The sequence below is a fragment of the Megachile rotundata genome, chromosome 6 (genome assembly GCF_050947335.1).
Source record: "Megachile rotundata isolate GNS110a chromosome 6, iyMegRotu1, whole genome shotgun sequence".
Taxonomy (NCBI): Eukaryota; Metazoa; Arthropoda; class Insecta; order Hymenoptera; family Megachilidae; genus Megachile; species Megachile rotundata.
The window spans coordinates 3270586-3291769 of NC_134988.1; the positions used below are offsets into that span (position 1 = coordinate 3270586).

The 21184-nt window shown below is 35.9% G+C and overlaps 2 protein-coding genes across 11 annotated transcripts in view; one reads left to right on the plus strand and one right to left on the minus strand.

Annotated features, from left to right (window-relative positions):
- Positions 1-10973, minus strand: part of LOC100877339 (uncharacterized) — a 24585-nt gene extending 13612 nt beyond the window's left edge. The window contains exons 1-4 of one of the 7 annotated variants that reach the window (XM_076532724.1): positions 9824-10973; positions 7471-7546; positions 7349-7381; positions 1886-6748 (exon numbers count right to left, since the gene is read on the minus strand). In XM_076532724.1, the coding sequence (XP_076388839.1) occupies positions 3128-5080 (1953 nt within the window). In that variant the 5' untranslated portion in view covers positions 5081-6748; positions 7349-7381; positions 7471-7546; positions 9824-10973 and the 3' untranslated portion in view covers positions 1886-3127. The other 6 variants (XM_076532726.1, XM_076532723.1, XM_012293264.2 and 3 more) reach the window with 6 other exon arrangements.
- On the plus strand, positions 10955-19338 carry LOC100877453 (hemolymph lipopolysaccharide-binding protein). Of its 4 annotated transcripts, XM_012293269.2 has the most exons (4): positions 15244-16139; positions 17132-17161; positions 17270-17820; positions 18825-18962. In XM_012293269.2, the coding sequence occupies exons 1-4, from the start codon at positions 16084-16086 to the stop codon at positions 18872-18874; spliced, it is 687 nt and encodes a 228-aa protein (XP_012148659.1). In that variant the 5' UTR covers positions 15244-16083; the 3' UTR covers positions 18875-18962. The 4 variants fall into 4 exon arrangements, with proteins under 4 accessions (XP_012148661.1, XP_012148659.1, XP_012148660.1 ...); XM_012293270.2 differs by lacking the exon at positions 17132-17161 and having other exon boundaries at positions 15246-16139; XM_012293271.2 differs by lacking the exons at positions 15244-16139; positions 17132-17161; positions 17270-17820 and adding an exon at positions 10955-11232 and having other exon boundaries at positions 18825-19338.
- Positions 19339-21184: the final 1846 nt, after the last annotated feature.

The following is a 21184-nucleotide window of genomic DNA, read 5'->3' on the forward strand; positions in this document are numbered from 1 at the left end:
GCCCCATATAATAAAAATGATCGCGAACATGATACACGGCAAAAAATTCTATGTAGAGTGTAATAATGTCAGATCCGATCTCACGTTGCGCATAGCCAACGGGTTACAACAAGGGACTGTTATGGCGCCTATTCTGTTTAATTTTTACAATGCGGAATTACCCAATCTCTTCGACATCCCTTCTTCCTCGCATATCAATACGTTACAATTTGCAGATGATTTAATTGTGTACATCGAAGGGAAAAATGTTAAACAATTACAAGATCAGTTACAAAAGTTATACAACCAAATCCAGGAATATTATAAAACTTGGAAATTAAAAATAAATCCTACAAAGTGTGAAACAATACTCTTTAGGAAAAAAATCAAATCTCAATCCCACACATTTAGAAATCAATATAAGAACTTTCAGCTAGTAGCGGACGGAGATATTATTCCGCATAGAAAAATTGTTAAATACTTAGGTGTAAACCTGGATGAATTGCTCTACTTAAATAAGCATGTACAGGTTCAATTGGATAAAGCAAGGAAGGCATTCCACAACCATAACAGACTTTTCCTGGCACCCAATCTGAACAAGAAAGTCAAAATAATATGTTATCAACTACTTATTCGACCTATCCTAACGTATGGCTGCCCCGTATGGTTTAACATGAGTCCACCCATTATAGAGAAGTTACGAGCGTTTGAAAGAAAGTGTTTGAGAGTGTGTACGGGATTATTCAGAAGCAGGGAATCTAACTTTAAGCACTACGTCAGCTTAAAAAAATTATATAATGCGGCAGATGTACCGCGAATTGATTCATTTATGGTGCAACTGACAAGAAACTATTTCGCTAACATTAGAAAAATTAGTTCGAACCCCCTAATTAGCAGTTCGTTATACCCACACGACAACTTCCACGAGCGTACACTAGAGACGGGTTTTATCCCTCCGGAAGCATTTCCACTTTTAGATAAAACAGGGAGAATTGTAGATAAGCATAACGTACCTGTAATCTATCATGTACAACGAACTGCCAATAATAAAAAAATACTGTACGAATCGCACATAGACTCCAGAAACACGACACGTAAAATAGTGTATAATACTACAATTCCGGATAATAATATATTTGGAAAAAGAATATTAAAAAAAGACAATTACTGGTGGTTAGAGAACGGCAGCCAAAGAATGAGCCAAAGAGACAATTTAAACTCATGAGTGTTATTTTAGCATTTGTATTGTAAATATGTATATATGTACATAGCGATCGTTAGACTAAGTTTATTAAGTGTAGGGTGATTGATAGAAGATGAATGAATGAGTGTGCGAGTGTGAGTATGTGTGTATATTAGATTTAAGTTAGTTTTACTTTTCCCAAAGAATAAGGGCGTATATTCGTTATCTAGTCGCTTTTTGACCGGCTTTCGGGGTTTTTTAGCGGCTAAATTGCGCAAAACACATAAGGTAGATCCATAGTTTAATTAGGGTCTAAATGAACTCGATCAAATATATTAAAAAGAATTGTGATATTGAAGAGGGCGAGAGTTGTACCGACAACCAGGCCCCCGTGTGTTATAGCGATAAGAAGGTGGATTATTCACCACTAAACATTGTACGCTGTGTTTATTGTACCTTGTTCTGAATAAAAAGTGTTGAAAAAAAAAAAAAAAAAAGATATACCGGCTCTCGTCCGATCACCGAAGTCAAAGCTGAGTTGGGCGCGGATAGTACTTGGATGGGTGACCGCTTGGGAACTCCGCGTGCTGTTGGCTTTTTTTTTGGTTTTCTGTTTTATTCAATATAAAATCCAACGATCGTAATCTAAATACAATAAAAGAAGCTTTGGACAATAGCAATGCTGAACTTTTCATTTAAAAGAAAGAGGGAAACGGGGGAAAAAAAAAGAAGCCAACAGCACGCGGAGTTCCCAAGCGGTCACCCATCCAAGTACTATCCGCGCCCAACTCAGCTTAACTTCGGTGATCGGACGAGAACCGGTGTATCTTTTTTTTTTTTTATAAGCTTTTTATTCAAAACAATGTACATGAGATATTTTATACATTGCACGGTAGTGAATAATCTATAATACAAATTGCGCTTAACGGAGAAGGTATGGTTGAGAAGTTCAACGCTCGCCAACATATCATAACAAAAATTTTTTTTTTTTTCTTCTTCATAATTAACGCTTTTCTAAACTAAAAGTCCCCTTGCTCTTGGGTCCAGTTCTAATATCAGTTTACTACTACACGTATCCCTGTCGTTAAAAAGCCCTGTGTAAGGTCAAAACGTGCGAAGCCAGAGAGAGGTTTCGGATCTCATAATTTTGGATTTACCGTAATTCTAAAATATTGCACACACATACACTCCTGTCACATTCACTCGTCACCCACACACTCATTCCCGCGACTTATTATAACTAAACTAGAAATTTACTTACTATTCACATTAGTATATACATATGTACACAACAACTACAAAGTTTAGATAATACATAGTCTTTGGTTAATTATTCAGTGGTTACTCGACTAGCCACCAATATTTCTCCTTCTTCGGGACGCGATTCCCGCGTACATTTACTTTTGGTAGAGCTGTGTTATAAACTATTTTGTGGGTTGTATTTTTGCTGTCAATGTGCGGTTCATAAGCTATTTTTTTGTTGTTAGCATTGCTTTGTATGTGATATAAAATCGGAGTATTGTTTTTGTCGACTAATCGACCCGTTTTATCCAGGTATATAAATGCCTCCGGGGGGATGTACCCTGACTCCACTGCGCTTTTGTGGAATTCATCTTGGGGATACAAGGCACTACAGATGAGAGGATTTGATTTGACATTCCTGACGTCGGCGAAGTAGTTTCGTGCTAAGCGAATAATAAAGGAATCGATGCGCGGTACTCCCGCTGTTTCATAGAGCGTTTTGGCACTTACGTAATGTTTATAATTAGAGGCTTCACTTCTGTATAGTCCTGTACAGGCACGCAGGCATTTTCTTTCGAACGCTCTCAGCTTCTCCATGGTAGGAGGGTTTACGTTAAACCAAATTGGACAACCATAAGTTAATATAGGCCTAATGAGTACTTGATAGCATAGCGTTTTTATTTTACTATTTAGCTTCTGTGATAGGAAAAGCTTACTGATAGCCTAGAAAGCTTTCCTCGCTTTTTCGAGTTGAATGTTAACGTGATTGTTTAGGTACAGAAGATCATCAAAATACACTCCTAGGTATCTGACTACCCTTCTGTGGGGAATTTTCGTCCCGTTGGCCGAAATGTGGAAATTTTTATAGCTACTTCTGAACGCTTGAGATTGGGATTTTATTTTTTTCCTGAACAAAATTGTTTCGGACTTAGACGGATTTATTTTTAACTTCCATGTTTTGTAATAATCTTGAATTTGGTCAAATAGTTTTTGTAGCTGTTCCTGTAGCTTTTGGACGTTTTTACCTTCTATATAAATGACTAGGTCGTCCGCAAATTGTATTGTTTTGATAGACTGCGAAGAAGGTAAACCAAAAAGTTGCGGGAGTTCGGAATTGTAAAAGTTAAATAAAATGGGCGCTGTGACCGTGCCTTGCTGGAGCCCATTTTTGAGCTGCAGTGTCAGGTCAGATTGGGCGCCATTACATTCTGTGAAAAACTTTTTTCCATGTATCATGTTGGCTATGATCTTCACCAGGTGAATGGGACATTTCTTTTTTAGTAACTTAAAGATTAATCCTTGAATCCACACGGTGTCAAACGCTTTCTCGATGTCTATTAGGCATGCAGCTACACTCTTCTTTTTAAACAACGCGTGCTGTAAATCTGACATAAATTTATGTAGCGCGTGGACTGTACTATGTTTATGTCTGAATCCGAACTGGGTGTTCGGAATTGTCTTGTTCACCTCTAGGAATTTTTCAAAGCGTTCCTTAATAAGGATTTCAAAGACTTTTGATATGTTTGGGACAAGGCTGATGGGTCTGTAGCTGTTAGGATCTTCGGGATTCTTTCCTTTTTTTTTAATGGGAATGACTTTAGCTAGTTTCCAGTCTTCAGGGAAGTAGCAATTATTTAGACAGTGGTTGAAGATGATACTGTAACCAAATATAGCTATGTTGGGGAGCTTTTTGAGCACTATATTGGCGATTTGGTCCGGACCCGTCGATTTTTTGCAATTTAGCTTACGGAAAAGTGTCGCTGTATAACCCGGTGTCGTGAAGTAGTTGGTATCGGATTCGAATGTCGGGTTGCTCGCTAGGTTCGAGCTCGAGAAGTTAATTAAGTGGTCATTATTTTCGTTATCCCTCTTCAGACTGTCCATGAATGTATTATAGTCTCTTTCAATAATTTCGGATAGTCGCGGTTTACCTAACCCCTTATTTCCTGCGTTAGCCGTCGCGAAGTTGGATGCGAGGACATTTAATTTTTGGGCTTTGTTTGAAATTATGAAATCTCCCTTTGAGTTTTTTGGCTGTCTAAACGGATCAATGTTGGCCTCCCGTAATAGGTTGTCTTTGTCTTTTTTTATAAGCAGTGGAGGGATGTCCAGTGAATCCTTTTTTCTGAATATTGAATTTACTTGTGGGAATGTTTTTTGGCTACCGAACGGGATGTTTCTAATTTTATTTTCCCAGTGCATGTTGACTGATTTTTGGAATTTATATTTGATTTTTTGTTTACACTGTTTGAGGAGCGACTTGGCAGTGGATATGGAATGTGTGGAATTTGCCGTGGGGTGTCTACGTGCGTCATTAAGTGTCATTAATAGGGAGCTTTTTATTTTATAAAGATTTCTGATTTCTGTGTTTAAGTACAGTTCCGTCGAGTTGTAGTCTGGTAAGGTCGGTACCTTTCTTTTAATCTCTAGTAAAATGGTTTTTGTAATTTCTGTCAGAAAACTGTCTATCTCTTGATTCGTGATGTTTCTGTCGAGAGGTATTTCTATGTTCCAGCTGTTTGTTAAATCTGTTTGGAATTTCTTCCAGTCCGTCTTAGCGTAGTTAAGAGGACGCTTCGGGGACACAAAAGGGATAAGGTCTCCTGTATAGGGTAAAACTATCGATATGCTGATTGCTCGATGGTCACTGTCAAAGTCGATTGTGGGGATGTCCATGTCCGTGCTGTTAATTAGGTCTAATCTGCTATCGATGAGACCAATATCGATGTGGGCATTACTACGGGGAAAGGTGGGTCTCTTGGTAGCAAGCAGTTTGATTTTTTGCTGCAGGACATTGTCATTGATCCATTTGTTTAGCGCTCTACCTCTACCGTTGGTTTAAAGGAAGAGTTGTTCCAAGCCGGGTGCTTTGCGTTGAAGTCACCCGCAAAAATATAGAAATTATTTGGGTCTCCCCACTCTAGCGTTTTGCTCAGGTAGTCAAGTTCGTTTACGAATTCATCGGCTTGGGAACCCGGTGCATATCCCGCTGTGACAATTATGTTTTTTTTGTTTTTAAGTTTTATTTTAATTGACAGGCACTCTATTACTTTCATTTCCTGCGGGATGTCAATAATCTCGTGTTATATTTGTTTTTTAATTAATATAGCCACACCTCCACCATTACTGTTAACTCTATCATTTCTAAGGAGCGTGTATTTTTTGAAGTTCAAGGAATGAAGAGGCTTTAGCTCCGTTTCGTTGAGGAGTAGGATGTCTGGACACTCGTCTTTTAAAAGCTGTAGAATATTGTGTCTCCTCTCGTTGGAAACTATGGAATTTACATTCGCGAATATAATTTTGATCTGTCTGCTAATATCCATTTTTGTGGTTACAGGAATCCTCGTCGGAGGTTATTGTGTTTGTGCCATAGAAAGCACTGAAAAGTTTTTCTATCCTGTTCGTGTTTGCATGGATTTGACTTTGGAGGGAATTGACTTGTTGTAGTAAAAAGGACTTCATATCGTTAAATAGAGCTTCTAACGGTATTTGCGTGTTATTTAATGTTGACCTACTGGGTATTTGAGAGTTAATGATTTGGTTATCTTGCGCGGCACTATGAATTTGGCTCTGATGTGGGCCCGGCGGTGGTCCACTCGCTACGCTCGCGTAGCTCCTGTGCGGTTTGGCAACTTTAACGTTTAAGAGAACCGGTGTATCCTGACTAGTATGGCCATTGGCTGATAACAATTAATACTAATTTTGCTTTTCTATGTGTTAGCATATCCATTGCAGTTATTTTTTTTTAATATTGAATGCAATGTATTACTTGTGAAAACTAGGCCACGTCGAGAACATATTAAATATAATTAATTTTTTGTTATGGTATAATGTTTTGTTTATATAGTAACCCAAAGTATGAGAAAACTGCATTACCAGACAAACCATCATGTGGCGAAATTTCAACTTGAAAAGTTTATTGGATTTTAGAATTAAGGTTCCACTTTAAAACTGCAGAAAAATATGTAAATTCCGTATGTAATCAAATGATACTTCTTACAATTAGAACCATGCGTTAATGAAAAAACATGGCCACGTAGCCCTTTCACAGAAATAGTGTTATTGTTTGCCAGCACTTATAGCCGCCATTTTTAATCCAAATTGTTTATAAAAACTTACAAGCCATCTTCGAAACATACATAATAAAGCGTTTTTTATTCTGACCTTATAACTTGTACGATCATTACTTTAAAAACTCACGAAAATTCCCTTTTTCTCTTACTTCTAAAGTGGTGTTAGATAGTTTGTTATCAGTAACATTGCAGGGGAATGCAACATCTGGAGGTAGTTGTTTTTGAAGCCGCTGTAGATAGAGTCTTGTAAATCTATGAAGCTGGTCTCCACCTGAGCAACAATGTTTCATCACGTGATTAGTGAACGATCGCTATATTTTTCCAGGTATTCACATATAAAATTTTTTGCTTCCATATTATTTCTCTCCGAGGTCTATGTCACGTACCTTGATGCTTAGCGCAAAAAAAAGCTGTAATGTTTGTGACAGAGTACTTTTTATTGATGTAAGTACACTTATTGCAAAATCTTGAGTAAGAATTTATTATACTGAAAATCTTTACTTAGAATGAGATAGCATAACTTCTTTACATCGTGCGCTATTTCTAATATGTATACATATAAAATACGATGAACCAAATAAGTAAAAATTTTTACCGAAATCATTTTATCCGGTTATACTGAAAGAAATTTGTCGCATTTCTGCAGTGTGCACACTGAATATCGGCCTAGCATTACAATCTACGACGAATTCCTAAAAAATACTCGATTTCATGAAGAGGTCTATACTATAAACGTCTTTATCAAATTAAAGAAAGTAAGAATGAAAGGTCCTGACTTAGATCATAAATTACATGTTTTTCATATTGCGGCATTGTGCGACGTCGAAAGAGAAATGCCTGAGCTCACTGATGCAAAGTTGTTGTTACGTACCAAAATTATAGAAGAAGAGTCCCATTCCGTTTTCTGGGCCGCGATCAGCACGCATGATAGAACGACACACAAAAATTTCAGCATGATTCTTCTTTCAACTCGATACCAAGAGTAACTCTTACCGTACGTAACCACCAACACTAACTGGAGTCTCTTTCAAGAGTGTAGTGTGACTACTAACGACCACTCCCAACATCACTACAATGTGATATGAACACTACTACAGCGTACATCCAGGGTATGCGATTATAGGTGGACGTAGTTAGGGTTAAGTTAAGGGAAATTGCAACTCGAGTAATACTGAACAACTTTTTCCTTTACCAAAGGAAAATTATTAGCGAATTAGTAGCGAAAAACATCGACCGATGGGTTCAAGAGAAACGATTGATTTTGGCCATGAACAAGCACATTTGCACTGTCAAGGTGTAATTGTATAACAAAGTCACTGCAGTTAAGAATCAGATCCACTTAATCATTATTTACAGATGTGGGATAAATCAGTACTATTAACTTAAATCGAGTGAATCGAATTTGTTCGATACTTGTATACCTTATTTCAATGGAATACGGAATAAAATATCGAAAATTATTCTTATCACTTGTTACAAAGGTGCAAAACAACAAATTCCTGTATTTTGAAGGAAAATTATCTTTTCTATCCAAAAAATAAGAATTAAAATCTAACAATTAATAAATATATATATCAACCTCTGTCTACTTTAAATTTATGGAAAAGGTGCTGTAAACGTTACAATTATACTTTTGATTTTAATACTCAGGTTGGGTGCGATATTTCATGAACTATTGATGACACAAGAAGTGTTTTGACGTAAACAAATTTTTTTAATGTTATTAATGTAAAATGATGGTGCAGGTCTTAATTAATATGATGGTGAAGTTTCGTTTTTTGAATGGAACTATATGTTTTTTTTCGATCACACGATAATGCTTTTGAACACGAATTTATTATGATTTAATGTATTTACCCGATTTTTATTAGTTTTTGAGATATAACGCTTAGAAATTTACTGATTCTCAGCAGATACGTCTCGATTTGAATAGTAAGTCATCAAATCAAAAGTGATAAGGGCCACTCGTTTGACTCTGTCTGCCAAAACCGATAGCCGCCGGTCTACAGTTGAAACGCCAAGACCGAACAGTAAGAAACGTGGAAAGAATTGTTCATTACGGTCTAAGTTTTCCGCATCAAGGATGATAGGCAATTCTTTGAGACGTCTAGCGCGTGATTGAAGAAAAAAAATATATTATACATGTAGCTCCATTTAAAAAGTGAAACTTCACCATCATATCTTTTACATTAATAACATTAAAAATATTTTGTTTACGCCAAAACATAGTACCCTTTTCATCCTGCAATATCCATATAAACACTTCTCTTGTCATTAATAGTTCATGGAATATCGCGGTTAGGCGTGGATACCCTGCAGACGACACGTTGTGTTATAAACGTCTTTCGTGTGAATGAATGCATAGATATTCATTTTTTTAACGGAATGCTGTCTCTGTATCATGATACTATAACCGGTGTTGAAATAACTTCCGCATATTGTTAGTTGATTGGATACTTCTCATACGACTGATTGTAAATTTTCAATATTTTGAGACCTTTAACCTGCAACTTTCCCGCTAGAATTTTATGAACTTTGATTTCTGATGAAGTTTACAATTTTATGACATCGTGCTCACGATAATACTCGACAGTAGTCCCGTGTAATCCGTAACCATTCTTGGAGTTCATCTCTCAAAACTCTGGACTTGTTTATTTATATCTACCCATTGCATCCACGGTTGCGTAGCGCTTAAAGTTATCGGTATAATAAGTATCAAAGTTAATAATTAATATTATATGGAAAATTCTCAGCTTGTTTTAATTTTCATTACTGAAGTAGTGAAAAATTATAAACGAAATGTAAAATATATGTATCTGAACCTTAATACACGTGTTTTAAAATGTCTATGCATATTAGTAGTAGTAATGAAAATAATAAAAAGGTACATAATTAAGATAGAAGTACACGATAAAACATAAATAAAAATATAAGTAGTGTAAAAGAAGATACGATACAACAGTAATACAGCATTGGGTAATAATTATAAGCAAAACTATGAATCTAAATTATATTCATATAAACAGGGTCTTCAAAAAATTCCGGACTGGATAAATAACTTGAAATGTAGGCGTTGTTCAAAAAAATGGTTGAGACAAAAGTTTTAGGAAATTTCCCTGCCTCTCCAACCGCGATCTCGGCCGTCACCTTGACCTAGACTTTAAAGATCATTTCAAGGTCAAGTCCATTTTTAAACCCCCAATTTTAACACCGGAAATGGAAAGGGCGGACAATTTCACGTTTAGATATGATCTTTGTTGTAAAATAAGACGCAGTATGATAAAGTATAACACAATATATAATAATGTATATTTAAGAGAAAAGAAATGGTTACGTGCGTACATACAGCGTGCTCGTTGAGGACTGCGAAATTAATATGCGCAAATCGGTATCTTGGCGGTCACAGCGACATCAATCGTTCGTCAATCGTACTGTCGCGTTTACCGACCATCAATCTTGACCATTCAAAAAATTTGACCTCGGAAAATGAAGTAAAGGTCAAGCTGTGACCGACTGGAAATCTTGGAAAGTAGGCGTCGCTAAAAAAAAAAATGTTTCAGCGAAACGTTGTAGGAAATTGCCCTGGCTGTTTCATGGCATAATGTTGGAAAAGTGCAACATGTGAAATAAGCACTTTTCTAAATTGTATAATTACTTACTTGCTAATAAAATATGTATTGAAATTAGGTGTCATTATTTTTTTCCCTACTTTTACAAAAATTATGCATTTAAGGGTTAAATATGACTTGGAATTTATGAATCATATTTACCTTCTAGATCAAACCATAATAACACCATGAGTTATCTTATCTTTACGGTATGTCTTCGAATTAAATTTGGAAATTTAGAGAATGGACAAATTTAGGAGTTACGTTTAGGCATTTGAAAATTTGGAAATTTGGAATTTTAGAATTTTGGGAATTTGGAAATTTGAAAACTTGAGAACTTCAAAATGTGAAAATTTATAATTACGTATCGGAATTTGAACAGCGTGAAAAACCTTAATTAATTTGAATAATTGCTACGCCACGTAATATTTAATTTAATTTAGTTCAATTTTAATTTAATTTAATTCTTTAATACAACCCAATCTGCTAAATTGTATTATAGTAGGAACTGTCACCGGAATATACATGTATTACGTATATGCAAAGGGTAAATGGTTGCTTCACGGGTCCAGAAAATTTAAACCCTTTACGCTACTGAATAAAAAAAAAAGCAGAAAAAGAAATTATTTAAATCTTGCAACATTTTTGTAACGAATTAACGGAATTAAAATAAATATTTTCAAATAGCCCACTCCTTCATAAATAAAACAAAAAAAATAAGCTAAATCAGTTGAGTAGTTTCTGAAAAAAAATTCGTCCCTTGTTTATGTATTCTTTTCAACAAATAAAATTTCTCTACACAGAATAACGACGAACAGTGGTGGGGATACTTATATCAAGTGATATCACTTTATAAACGGAAATAGTTATAAGCAAAGTTCAGTTCCGTAAAAGCCGCTGGAACGAGTGCGACAATACGACCAAAAAAATGTCAGCGTTAAATTTCTTGTTTAACTGTATCATTCTTTTAGTTGGATTTCAAGAAATTTTATCGAGATACACTACTTTCCGCGATGATTATCATTACACGAACGGAATTGGCGCGCATAAACTTCACACCAGAGCACAAACTTGGAACGAGGCGCGAAAAACTTGCATTGAGGAGGGTGGCCATTTAGCAATTATCAATTCTGTTGCGGAAGAGAACGTAAGTTCACTTGTATTTTTTGGTAACCGACTTATAAAAAAGAAAATTCTTTGTTCGCTATGTGTATATCTCGGAAAATATTCAAAGGATATTTACACACGTTTTACGGCAGTTAAAGAAGGTTTTCATGCATCATTCATTTCATTAATATTTACAAGGTGTTACACACTGAATTAATATATGTTAGATTTGGCCTTTAAAATTCGTAATTAACGTTAAACGACTGTCGTGCGCTTCTTATTATAATATAATTGTATGGTCGAAACTCTTCAACATGAAGAATTCCAATTTTATTCGATTAGTGAAGGAATCACTACGTTATTAAATTTCAAAGGACTGGACGATAGAGTAAGGATGCGGTTGGTTAAATGAAAACTCTGGATTATGATGAGTTGAACTGATTATTTATTCGAGTTATCGAGCAAGGGAAAAAGCCCGAAGGCATAAAAAACCCTTGACGTTAATTGATGAATACATACTTAAAGTCGTATGATTGAGGCATGTGTGAGTGTGTCGCGTTTGATGATATAATGTGTACACAAAGGTTGGGCGCCCGTCAGCGATCAGTTCATCGCGTGACACCGGGTTTTTTGGGAAACAGTTCCCTTTAGTGATTTTGAATCGCGATCGTGCGGAAACCAGGTTCCGTTGGAGTCTCCAGCTTGGGGAGACGTCCAGATGTCGTCGTTAACGATGTCTATTGTGTGTTTGTTGCCGGCAGGGCCCCGCGAGTAGTAGTAACGCGAACCGTGGATTATCGTCGTCGTGAGAAAAAATATAGAAACTTTTATCACCCGGTACATGGCGAGATTGCTCGACCGATCGCGACCGTAGACCCGTAGCGACTGTCTTTTTCTGTTACTGAGGCAAGGACATCGCGTTCCTTTCCTCCGAGCGTTTCGATGTTGTTTTTCCGGCGGTTTCGATTTTACTCTCCGACAATAATAAAAACAGTACTTTATTACTACAAAGTATAATTTATGGCGACTATATTTCGTTTGAATATACCTGAAAATTTACAATCAATTTATTAGTTCATGCACCAAGATTAATGGGAAATTAAAGCATTAAATTAAATTAAATACTGAAATAAAATGAAAATTATTGAATCTTACAAACAATCTTGCCATTGCATTAGTTTGATTTCTTCTTTGATCTACAACTTTTTGAAATTGATAATAAATACGAAGAAAATAAATTAGATAAATTTTGTCACCAATAAAATATGTAAAAATGATCTACGGAGAAAAAATATATCGTACAATTCATACATACAAGTTCTTACAATTATTGTAAGATTATTATGCACCTTTCATGATCATGTAGAGCGATAGTTAAAAAAGGCTTTCGTATAACAAATAATTATCGTATTAGAATTTCATAATCATGTTTAAATAATTTCTGAAATATTTGAAATTCATTTCCTTATATACTTGCTGTGAATCACGAATAATCCGAAATACTACCACATAAAGAACTTAAATGAATAATAACACTTTATGTTATGATAAGTTTAGCAATATATAAATATAACCAACTTCCAAAATAAAACTGTGTTCAATGTATCAAAATAAAAAGCACCTCTATTTTATTTTTCGTGATTATTTCTAAACAAAATCGGAGTAATACGAAGTATAATTAAAATAATATTTAATTTTTCATAATTGAAGTTAAATGATGTTTACAATAGATTAATTATGAAAGTGATTCGGGCTAATGACCACAGTAGTTGCCGCCCCCAATAATAAACAATAACAACAACAACAATTATGAAAGTGGTGTAAGTCCATTTATAGCTCGTAAATATACATATATTATTATGGTTACACTTGCCTAAAAGATATTTATATAATCAAATTATACATTGATAAATTAGTACAAACATTGCTAGATTTTACATAAAGTCTGTTTCACAAGAATGTGTTTAATCACCACCATTAGTGATTATTTCTCCACAGTGTCTGGGCATACCATCAACCAGCTTTACAGCGTATGAGAGAGGAAGAGATATGCGTATATCTCGAATAGAGCGAAGTAGTGTCTTCAGTTTTAAAATACGCTTTCCTCGGAGTTATTCTGTATTCGGCCCACCGTAGGTGGACGCGGATGTGCTACCCCACTCCTAGACCCCGAGTTCACTACCAAGAATCCATCTCCAAATAGACATGGCACCGGCTCGCATCCCGGTGGGGCTTTCCATGCCACCCTTAGTACCTGTGATAGCGAGAATGAACCTCAAGCAAGGTCACCGTCGAGGGCGTGGCCCCGAAGGGCGGGTTTCCCCTACAGCACATCAATTTCTGCCGGTGGCATCCGTTGCTTGGAAACCTGAGATTGGGTAGCTCCGCAACGACAGTTTTATGGGTGAAAATCGTACTGTCTGCCTCACGGACTCGTCGCGGATACTAGAGTGACTGGGTTCGTCACTCCGGCACCTCAGCGACAGCCGTTCATTCACCCGATGCACAATCTCTCGTAAATAGGACTCCTCCTACGGCGTTTGATGGGGAACCGCCGAGGACACTCATCGCGACGTCTCTCCCACGCAAGTCTACGCATCAAAGGCATCCGTTACCCAGACGTCCTGGAATTGGGCAGCACCAAGGCGGCTTTTTAGAGTAAGCGGTGCGTGGTCTCCAGGATCACGTCTCGGATACTAGGTTCAAACACCGACACCTCAAACGACGGCCCTGTCACGCAAACCTTTGGGGTCGAGTCAAGATGGCGCCCAATACGCTCCTCTCTCCTCTACCACACGTACATACCAAAGGCGGTTGCACTTTACCCACGTTCCTGGGATTACGCAACACCATGCGCAATGGTTTTATGACCCATAGCAGTGTAATCTGGCCATGGGCCCGGCTTTCCTCGGTTTGTACTTCATAAAAGACCAAACATTTTCGATTGGCTTGGTATCGGAGAACTGAGATGGTAAATCCAAAACGTTGACACCATTCGCTGTTTTCCATTCCGTAGAAAGGCGGCTTCAGTGATTGGAGTGGTTGTTCTCTTGAAATATCCAATAATCTCTGGTTTTCTTAAACCAATGTTTCACCAATATTAACACATCCCTTTGGTACAGTTTAATCATCTGGGCATTTAAATTATCCGCAGACGCATAAAGTTTTGAAATACCGACGCATAAAGTTCCGTAGCTCGCTTCGAACCTCGATCAGAGAGTTTATCGATACAATTTGTCTCTTTATAACGTTACACCTACTTATTTACAAATTCGCGAGACTTACGTAGATATTTTGTTGCATTTCTAACACTCATTTTTAGCGCCTTCGGATGCTAAGACAGGAATACTGCTGACAATCGTTCAACTTATACGGCACACATCTTGAAATTATTTAAATTTCTTCGAGACAGAAATGGTACTAAGAGAATTGCAGAGCTATTCCGTATTAGAAAAACATTTATGTTTGGACTGACGCAATCTTTGCTGCATTGGATATGAAATTTCAAAGATATCGTGTCTACGCTCTAGTGGAACAGACTGTAATTAATCTATATTTTTTAGTTGACCAATATACCAATCTTTCATTTTTTCGAAACAAAAGAAACGGACTTGCCACTTTCAAAATAAATGGTTCATATATTTTGTTTAGCTCGTTGTTCGTTCCTATGTTCAGCAAAACATCAATGAATGTAAGATGTCAACGATATAAGCAAAAGTTCAGACCAGAAGAATTGGTCGGCACCAAATATTTACTGTATGTCGTAAAATTCTTACGTTTATTAAAAAGGAATTCAAATTAATGTAAGGATTAAATCTCTTATAATTATAGTAAATTATACGTTTACTTTACTTTTATTACTTTATTACTTTTAATATTCTTTTAAAGTTCTTTCCTTTTAATTCGTTATTGAAGATTCTGGTTAACTTCTTAAGACCTCAAATTATCGATATATATACTTGAATTATCGTGAAGTTATTAACATACCGTCAACACTTAAATAACGACATTCTTTAATGAAAATCCAAATATTTTCCTGTTTCTTTTCTTTTTATTATGTGTTAAATAACAAAAGCTAAAAAATTGTCAGGTTTTTAAATTAACAATTTTTAATATTTAGACATTTTTTAAGCTTCGAATTTTCAAATTTACAAACCGCGAAGTTAAAAAATTTTCAAATTTGGAAATACAAAAATTTCTCCAATTATTGTTAGAGAAGTATGAAAGTAAATAATCATAGAAGTAACTTCTCCAATTATTAGCTTTCAAATTCTAAAATGCAAAAATATTCACAGTTGTGAGTTATATAAAAAATTTGTACACGTTGAAACTCCAAAATACAACTTAAAAAATTTAAATATTACGAAATTTGGAAATTTCTAAATTTAAAAATATTTTAATTTGCAAGTTTTAAAATTTAGAAACTTTAAAAATTATAAATGTAAAAGTTCCTAAATCAATATTTATTGTAATTTGAAATTTCCGAAAGTTTAATATTCTAAATTCTTAAACTATAACATCCCAATTTCCAAACTCCAATACTTGTATATTTTCAAAGTTTTACAATTCAAAGCCGCAAATGTTATGTTGAGCAAGACAAACAGTATGAAAAGCAAGAACTTTTTCTCAAGATTTTAAGTTGATCAATGTTTTTCAAATGAGACTATACACTTATATTATCACAAGCATGAGGTCAAGATCAATGTAATGACCTATAACACTGTGATTCTCGCGTGACCTTAAATATGATACATTTAGTATATCGTATGTGCGGACAAATCGTTATATTAAAAGGAAGCAGTGTCTAGAGAGGGAAGTGTAATATAAAAACATTTATGTTATTAGTTGTAATAGAGTAACGGTTCATACATAAAGTATAAAATTATTTTTAATGGATACGTTTAATAACTACACTGGTGTGCTATATTACTGTGATACAAATATAAGGTGAATTTTTCATTTAAACTTCGCAGGTACTATAAAATCATGAAATTATTTTTTGTGTGTATTAGTAATACAGTATTTTCTCCGTAAATGTTAAAAAGATCTCTACCGTAAATGTTAAAATTCTATCCTCACTACTGGGGGGATCCCCCTCGAAATCAGTCAAGAATGAAACACGATCGGTCGCCGAAACAACGAGGATCGAATATCGGTGAGACACATACTAATGCAAGCAAAGGAAAAGATTGCACCTTTCATGAAACTTTTACTGCCCTATTTGTCTAGTTTTCCTGATTAAAATGACACCAAACATGATATAATTACGTTAACAATTGCGTGTTTAACGAGTGATTTAGGTTTTTAACATAAAAGAGGACGACGAATGAAAAAAAAAAAGAGGCAGAAGGGCGAAGCGTTTGACAAACATGAAAGACTCGTGCGTGTTCTATCTTTCAAATTCAAAAACCAAAATTCTTTATTTTTGGTTAGGTTAGGTTAGGTTTACCTAACCAAAATTCTTTATTTTTGGTTTTTCGTCAATACAATTTTTACCATCGTATATGTCTCGTTTTTCTGATTAAAATGACATCAAACACGATATGATTACGATCGTAATTACTTATGTAACAGGCCATAAAAGTTCCGGACTTTCACACTTACGGCAAACTTTACATTTACGGCAGAGATACGCATTCCTCCTAACGGCTTGCCACATAAGTAATTATGATTTTAATTATACCGTGATTGGTGTCATTTTAATCAGAAAAATAAAACGAATACGACGATAAAGGTTTCATTCACGAAAAATCGTTATACAGTATATTGACTTCGTACAACGTCTTCACTCGCACTGGCGCCAAAATGTGCGTCTCCTCGATGTACCTATTTTATAAATGTTACAATCGGGACCCGAAGTTTTAACATTTACGGAGAGAATACTGCACTGTCTTTGATATCTATGCGTACTTTTATATCAATATATTTAATTACTGCAGAGCTACATGTGTTTTTGTAAACATACAAAAGTGAGTTTTTTGATTTTTACTATGTCTGATTTTGTTGTGCAAAGAATTTGCATTAAATTTTGTTTACGGGATGAATATTCTGCCGCGGAAATGTTATGGATGTTGCAGAAGGCCTTTGGTGACAAGGCTATGTCGCGAAAAAATGTTTACAAGCGGTACAAACATTTCAAAAAAGGCCGAGTTCGAATTTAAGACAATTAGCGTTCCGGATAAACCATCGACATGTACTGATGAACTCCGCGTGAAGGAAAACAAAGATTTGGTGCTTGCAAATCATCGATTGACAATTGAAGATCATGTCGATACTGCGAACATCTCATTTGGATCAACCGAAACCATTCTAAAAGATGTGCCTCAAACTCTTCAATTTCACATGGGACGATACTGCGCTGCCCACACTGCATTAGTTCTTCGAGAGCATTTCACTAAAAAATGGACTCATATTGTTCCACAACCACCGTATTCATCTGATTCAGAACCATGCGACTTCTGGCTGTTTAACAAACTCAAAAGACCGTGTTTAGGACACGGTTTCGAATCGACTGATGAGATAAAAGTCAAATCGACGAAAGTATTAGAGGCAATCACTGAAAAGGACTTGTTTGACTGTTTCGAGAATTGGAAAAAACGTTGGCATAAGTCAATCATTTTTTTGGACGGTGAATACTTTGAAAGTGATGAGATTGATTTAGGGGAATAAATTAAGATTTTTCATTTCATAAACAAATTTATCTTACTTTCTGATCAAAGTAGTAGGTATAACACTAACGAATATTAAACTCTATTATAGTTAAATATTCAGAAAGATTAGCAAAATTGTATATAGCGTCTACTGTTTAAAGTTTACTGAAACATCTACGATACAACTTTATCAAATTGCTAAATCAAAAAATAATGCGTTAAGCAGATGATAAAAGTACTTCTAACATTTTGATAGCAATTATTAAAAATCAGTAATTGTAGCTATTTTATTATCGGTATACATTATCAGACAGCTATAAATTCGTCGTGTTCAAAATGATATCAAGATTATACTGTTGCAGATCATTGAATTATTTTTACCTACTTTACATACTACTATTTTCGCTAATTTAAAATATCGAAACGTACGACCTTGAGAACAAGCTTTTATTTACCGTAATGTTTGTGTCACTCATATTATAATTTATATTTTTGACATTTCTGTATATCATTGCCAATAACGGACATGCTGCCTTGTTTGATAAAGATATGCATATATTTTTAAATGAATTATACAAAATAGGTGCACCAGTCGGTCGATCTTACCTTGATCAGATAACAGCAACAAACCGGACTGCAAAATAATCTGAATTATTCTAGTCAGATAGATGTATCGTGAGTCTTGATATGATTCTCTTTGCTTCTTAGTTCGAAAGTTAATTTGCATCGATCATAATAAGTTTGCTTCGCAATTCGATTTTAATAATATTATCTGAAAGAGAAACATGTGTTTCAATTTATGATAACTCATCAGGCTTGAATTAATTATTTTATTATCCGTGTTTCTGCTCTTTTACACATCATTAACGCTCAAGAAATGACACCTATCAAAAAAGTAATTTATAATGATTGTGATTAGAAGTACGTCGGTAGTGTCACTTGCACTGAATTCCACCTTAAATTCTTTATTTATTCCTTCCAGGTATTAAAGGCTTTATTTCTAGATGCGGGTCCCATAATAGGTACCAATGACGACTACGAAGCCTTTATAGGTATACATGATCAGTTCGCAGAGGGCGACTGGACCACGGTACACGGTGATTCACTATCAAAAACTGGCTTCACGAAATGGAGTGATAGGTGGAATGGACAGCCAGATAATTGGAGTTCTAAACAACATTGTGGCGCACTTTTAAGGGAAGGCGGAATGGACGATACGTACTGTTACAAACCGTTTGCGTTCTTCTGCGAACTGCCTGTTTCGAGTTAATCTGCACTCGAGTGGTAATGCGAAGTTTTCTCCAAGACCTTTCAAGTGAAGTACAACAATCATTTATGCGCGTAGTCGTCCGAACATGCATTCAGTAACATACGCAGATTCAATCTCAGTGTGGTTTGCGAATGCGTACGCTTATCCTAAAAACCCAAGGCTATGTCTATCATTTGCAAATTGTAAATAAGGAGAAATACATTATTTTATAAAATATTAAAATTAATTCCCCCTTTTCTCTCTTTATTACAACATACACGCTCAAAACTTTGAAATTCTAATTTGTAGCCATGTTAAATCAGTGCAAAGATGGGTGGTCGCAGGAAATCACAAGGAATACAGGGTACTCTGGAAAACAGGAATTTTTATTCGGAAGTTAAGGAAAGCGTACAGGAAATGGGGTCACAATTTTTCTTTATTACTTTATGTAACGTATCCAACATGACTATTTAATATGTTTCTTTAACTCTCAAATCAACCAGGCGTCCAGGAGTAACTCTGTTCTCTCCCGTTCGAATGGCATCCAGTTATTTTCTCCGAACTCTCCATAACAAACGGGCGACCAGGAGTATTCTCCCGTACTTTACTGTATTTTACTCGGGGCGTCCAGGAGACGCTCTGTCCTCTCTCGATCGACAGGCATCCAGGAACGCCGAACTCTCCATGTCGACCGAGTGTCCAGGAACAAACTCCCGTACTCCCCCTATTCACCAGACAGGCGTCCAAGAGGGTTTCGCCGTACTCTCTTGCCTGGATCTTAATCGTTATCTCCGGGTGCGCGTCGAGGAATTGTTGGAGACTCCCCCGCCGGAGTCTCCAACAGCTAAGTTCTTCTCCACGCAGGCGTCCAAGTATTATTATTGCCGAACTCTCCTGGCGGAGTCCCTAAGCTAGTCCGAGAGCGGCCAATGGTCCGTCCTTACCTTGTCCTCTCTTCCAGACAGCTAAATAGGCCGGCACTTGCCGTGCAATTCTATTTTATATACGCCGGTTGCTATCCCGCGGCCGCGCTATCAACAACGCGTCGCTAAGTTCGCGCCTTGCTTCTCGCTCCGCTGAGCGGCCAAGGAACTCTCGCATCGCGACAGAATTTCGATTATTCTAGGACATTCGCTTTTTCTCGAATATTCGCGACGCTAAGTAATATTTCGACCTATTCTATGCTATTTCTAAGGGATTTATAATGGATTTTTACGTCTGATTCTTAATGAATGTTATTACTTTATTCATTCGCGTTTTACACATTTTTCTGCACGTTACAAATTTAATTTTTCTTCCTTCCCTCGCACTCTATTGACTTTTTCATCTAAACTTTTCATTCACATAATAACAATAGGTTCAATAACAGAAATATGAAATTGTTCTGGTACAATGAAAAAAGATCTCGTATTATGTATGTTTGTATTATATTGGCTAATCTACAGGGTGTCCGCGCCAAAGTGTTACACCTTAATATCTCATGAACTATTGATGTCACGAAAAAGTGCTTATATGGAAATTGCAGGGTAAAAGAGGCCCTATGTTTTGGCAGAAGCAAAATTTTTTTATTGTTATTAATGTAAAAGATATGATGGTGAAGTTTCGTTTTTTTAAATGGAACTATATTTTTTTCTCGATCAGGCGATAGTGCTTTTCAAGACGAATTCATCAAGGTTTTATGTACTTACCCGATTTTTATTAGTTTTCGAGATATAACGCTTAGAAATTTACTGATTTTCAGCAGTGACATCTCGGTTTGACGAGTAAGTCATAAAAACGTTCTTATTGTTACGGTAAGTGCCGCTGGTTTGACTCTGCCTGCCGAAACAGATAGGCGGGGTGTATGGTCAAAATGGCAGGTCCGAAGAGTAAGAAACGTGAAAAGTATTGTCCATTACGGTTTAAGTTTTCCGTATCGAAGATGATATTAATTGTAATTTGGAAGATTGGGACATTTATTTAAATGTTTCAGTACAAGGTAGGTATAAAGACAATTTAACAATATAACTGACTTGAAAAATAGAATACACAATGCATGCGTAAATATCCCGTGCGAAATTATGGAAAACGTCGAGAACGAATTTGTAAAACGT

Coding starts and splice junctions, on each gene's coding strand:
- LOC100877453 (XM_012293269.2), top strand. CDS start 16,084: ATGGATACGTTTAATAACTACACTGGTGTGCTATATTACTGTGATACA. Junction 16,140..17,131: donor TACTGTGATACAAATATAAG/GTGAATTTTTCA, acceptor TAATTACTGCAG/AGCTACATGTGTTTTTGTAA. Junction 17,821..18,824: donor GTCAATCATTTTTTTGGACG/GTGAATACTTTG, acceptor TATTCCTTCCAG/GTATTAAAGGCTTTATTTCT.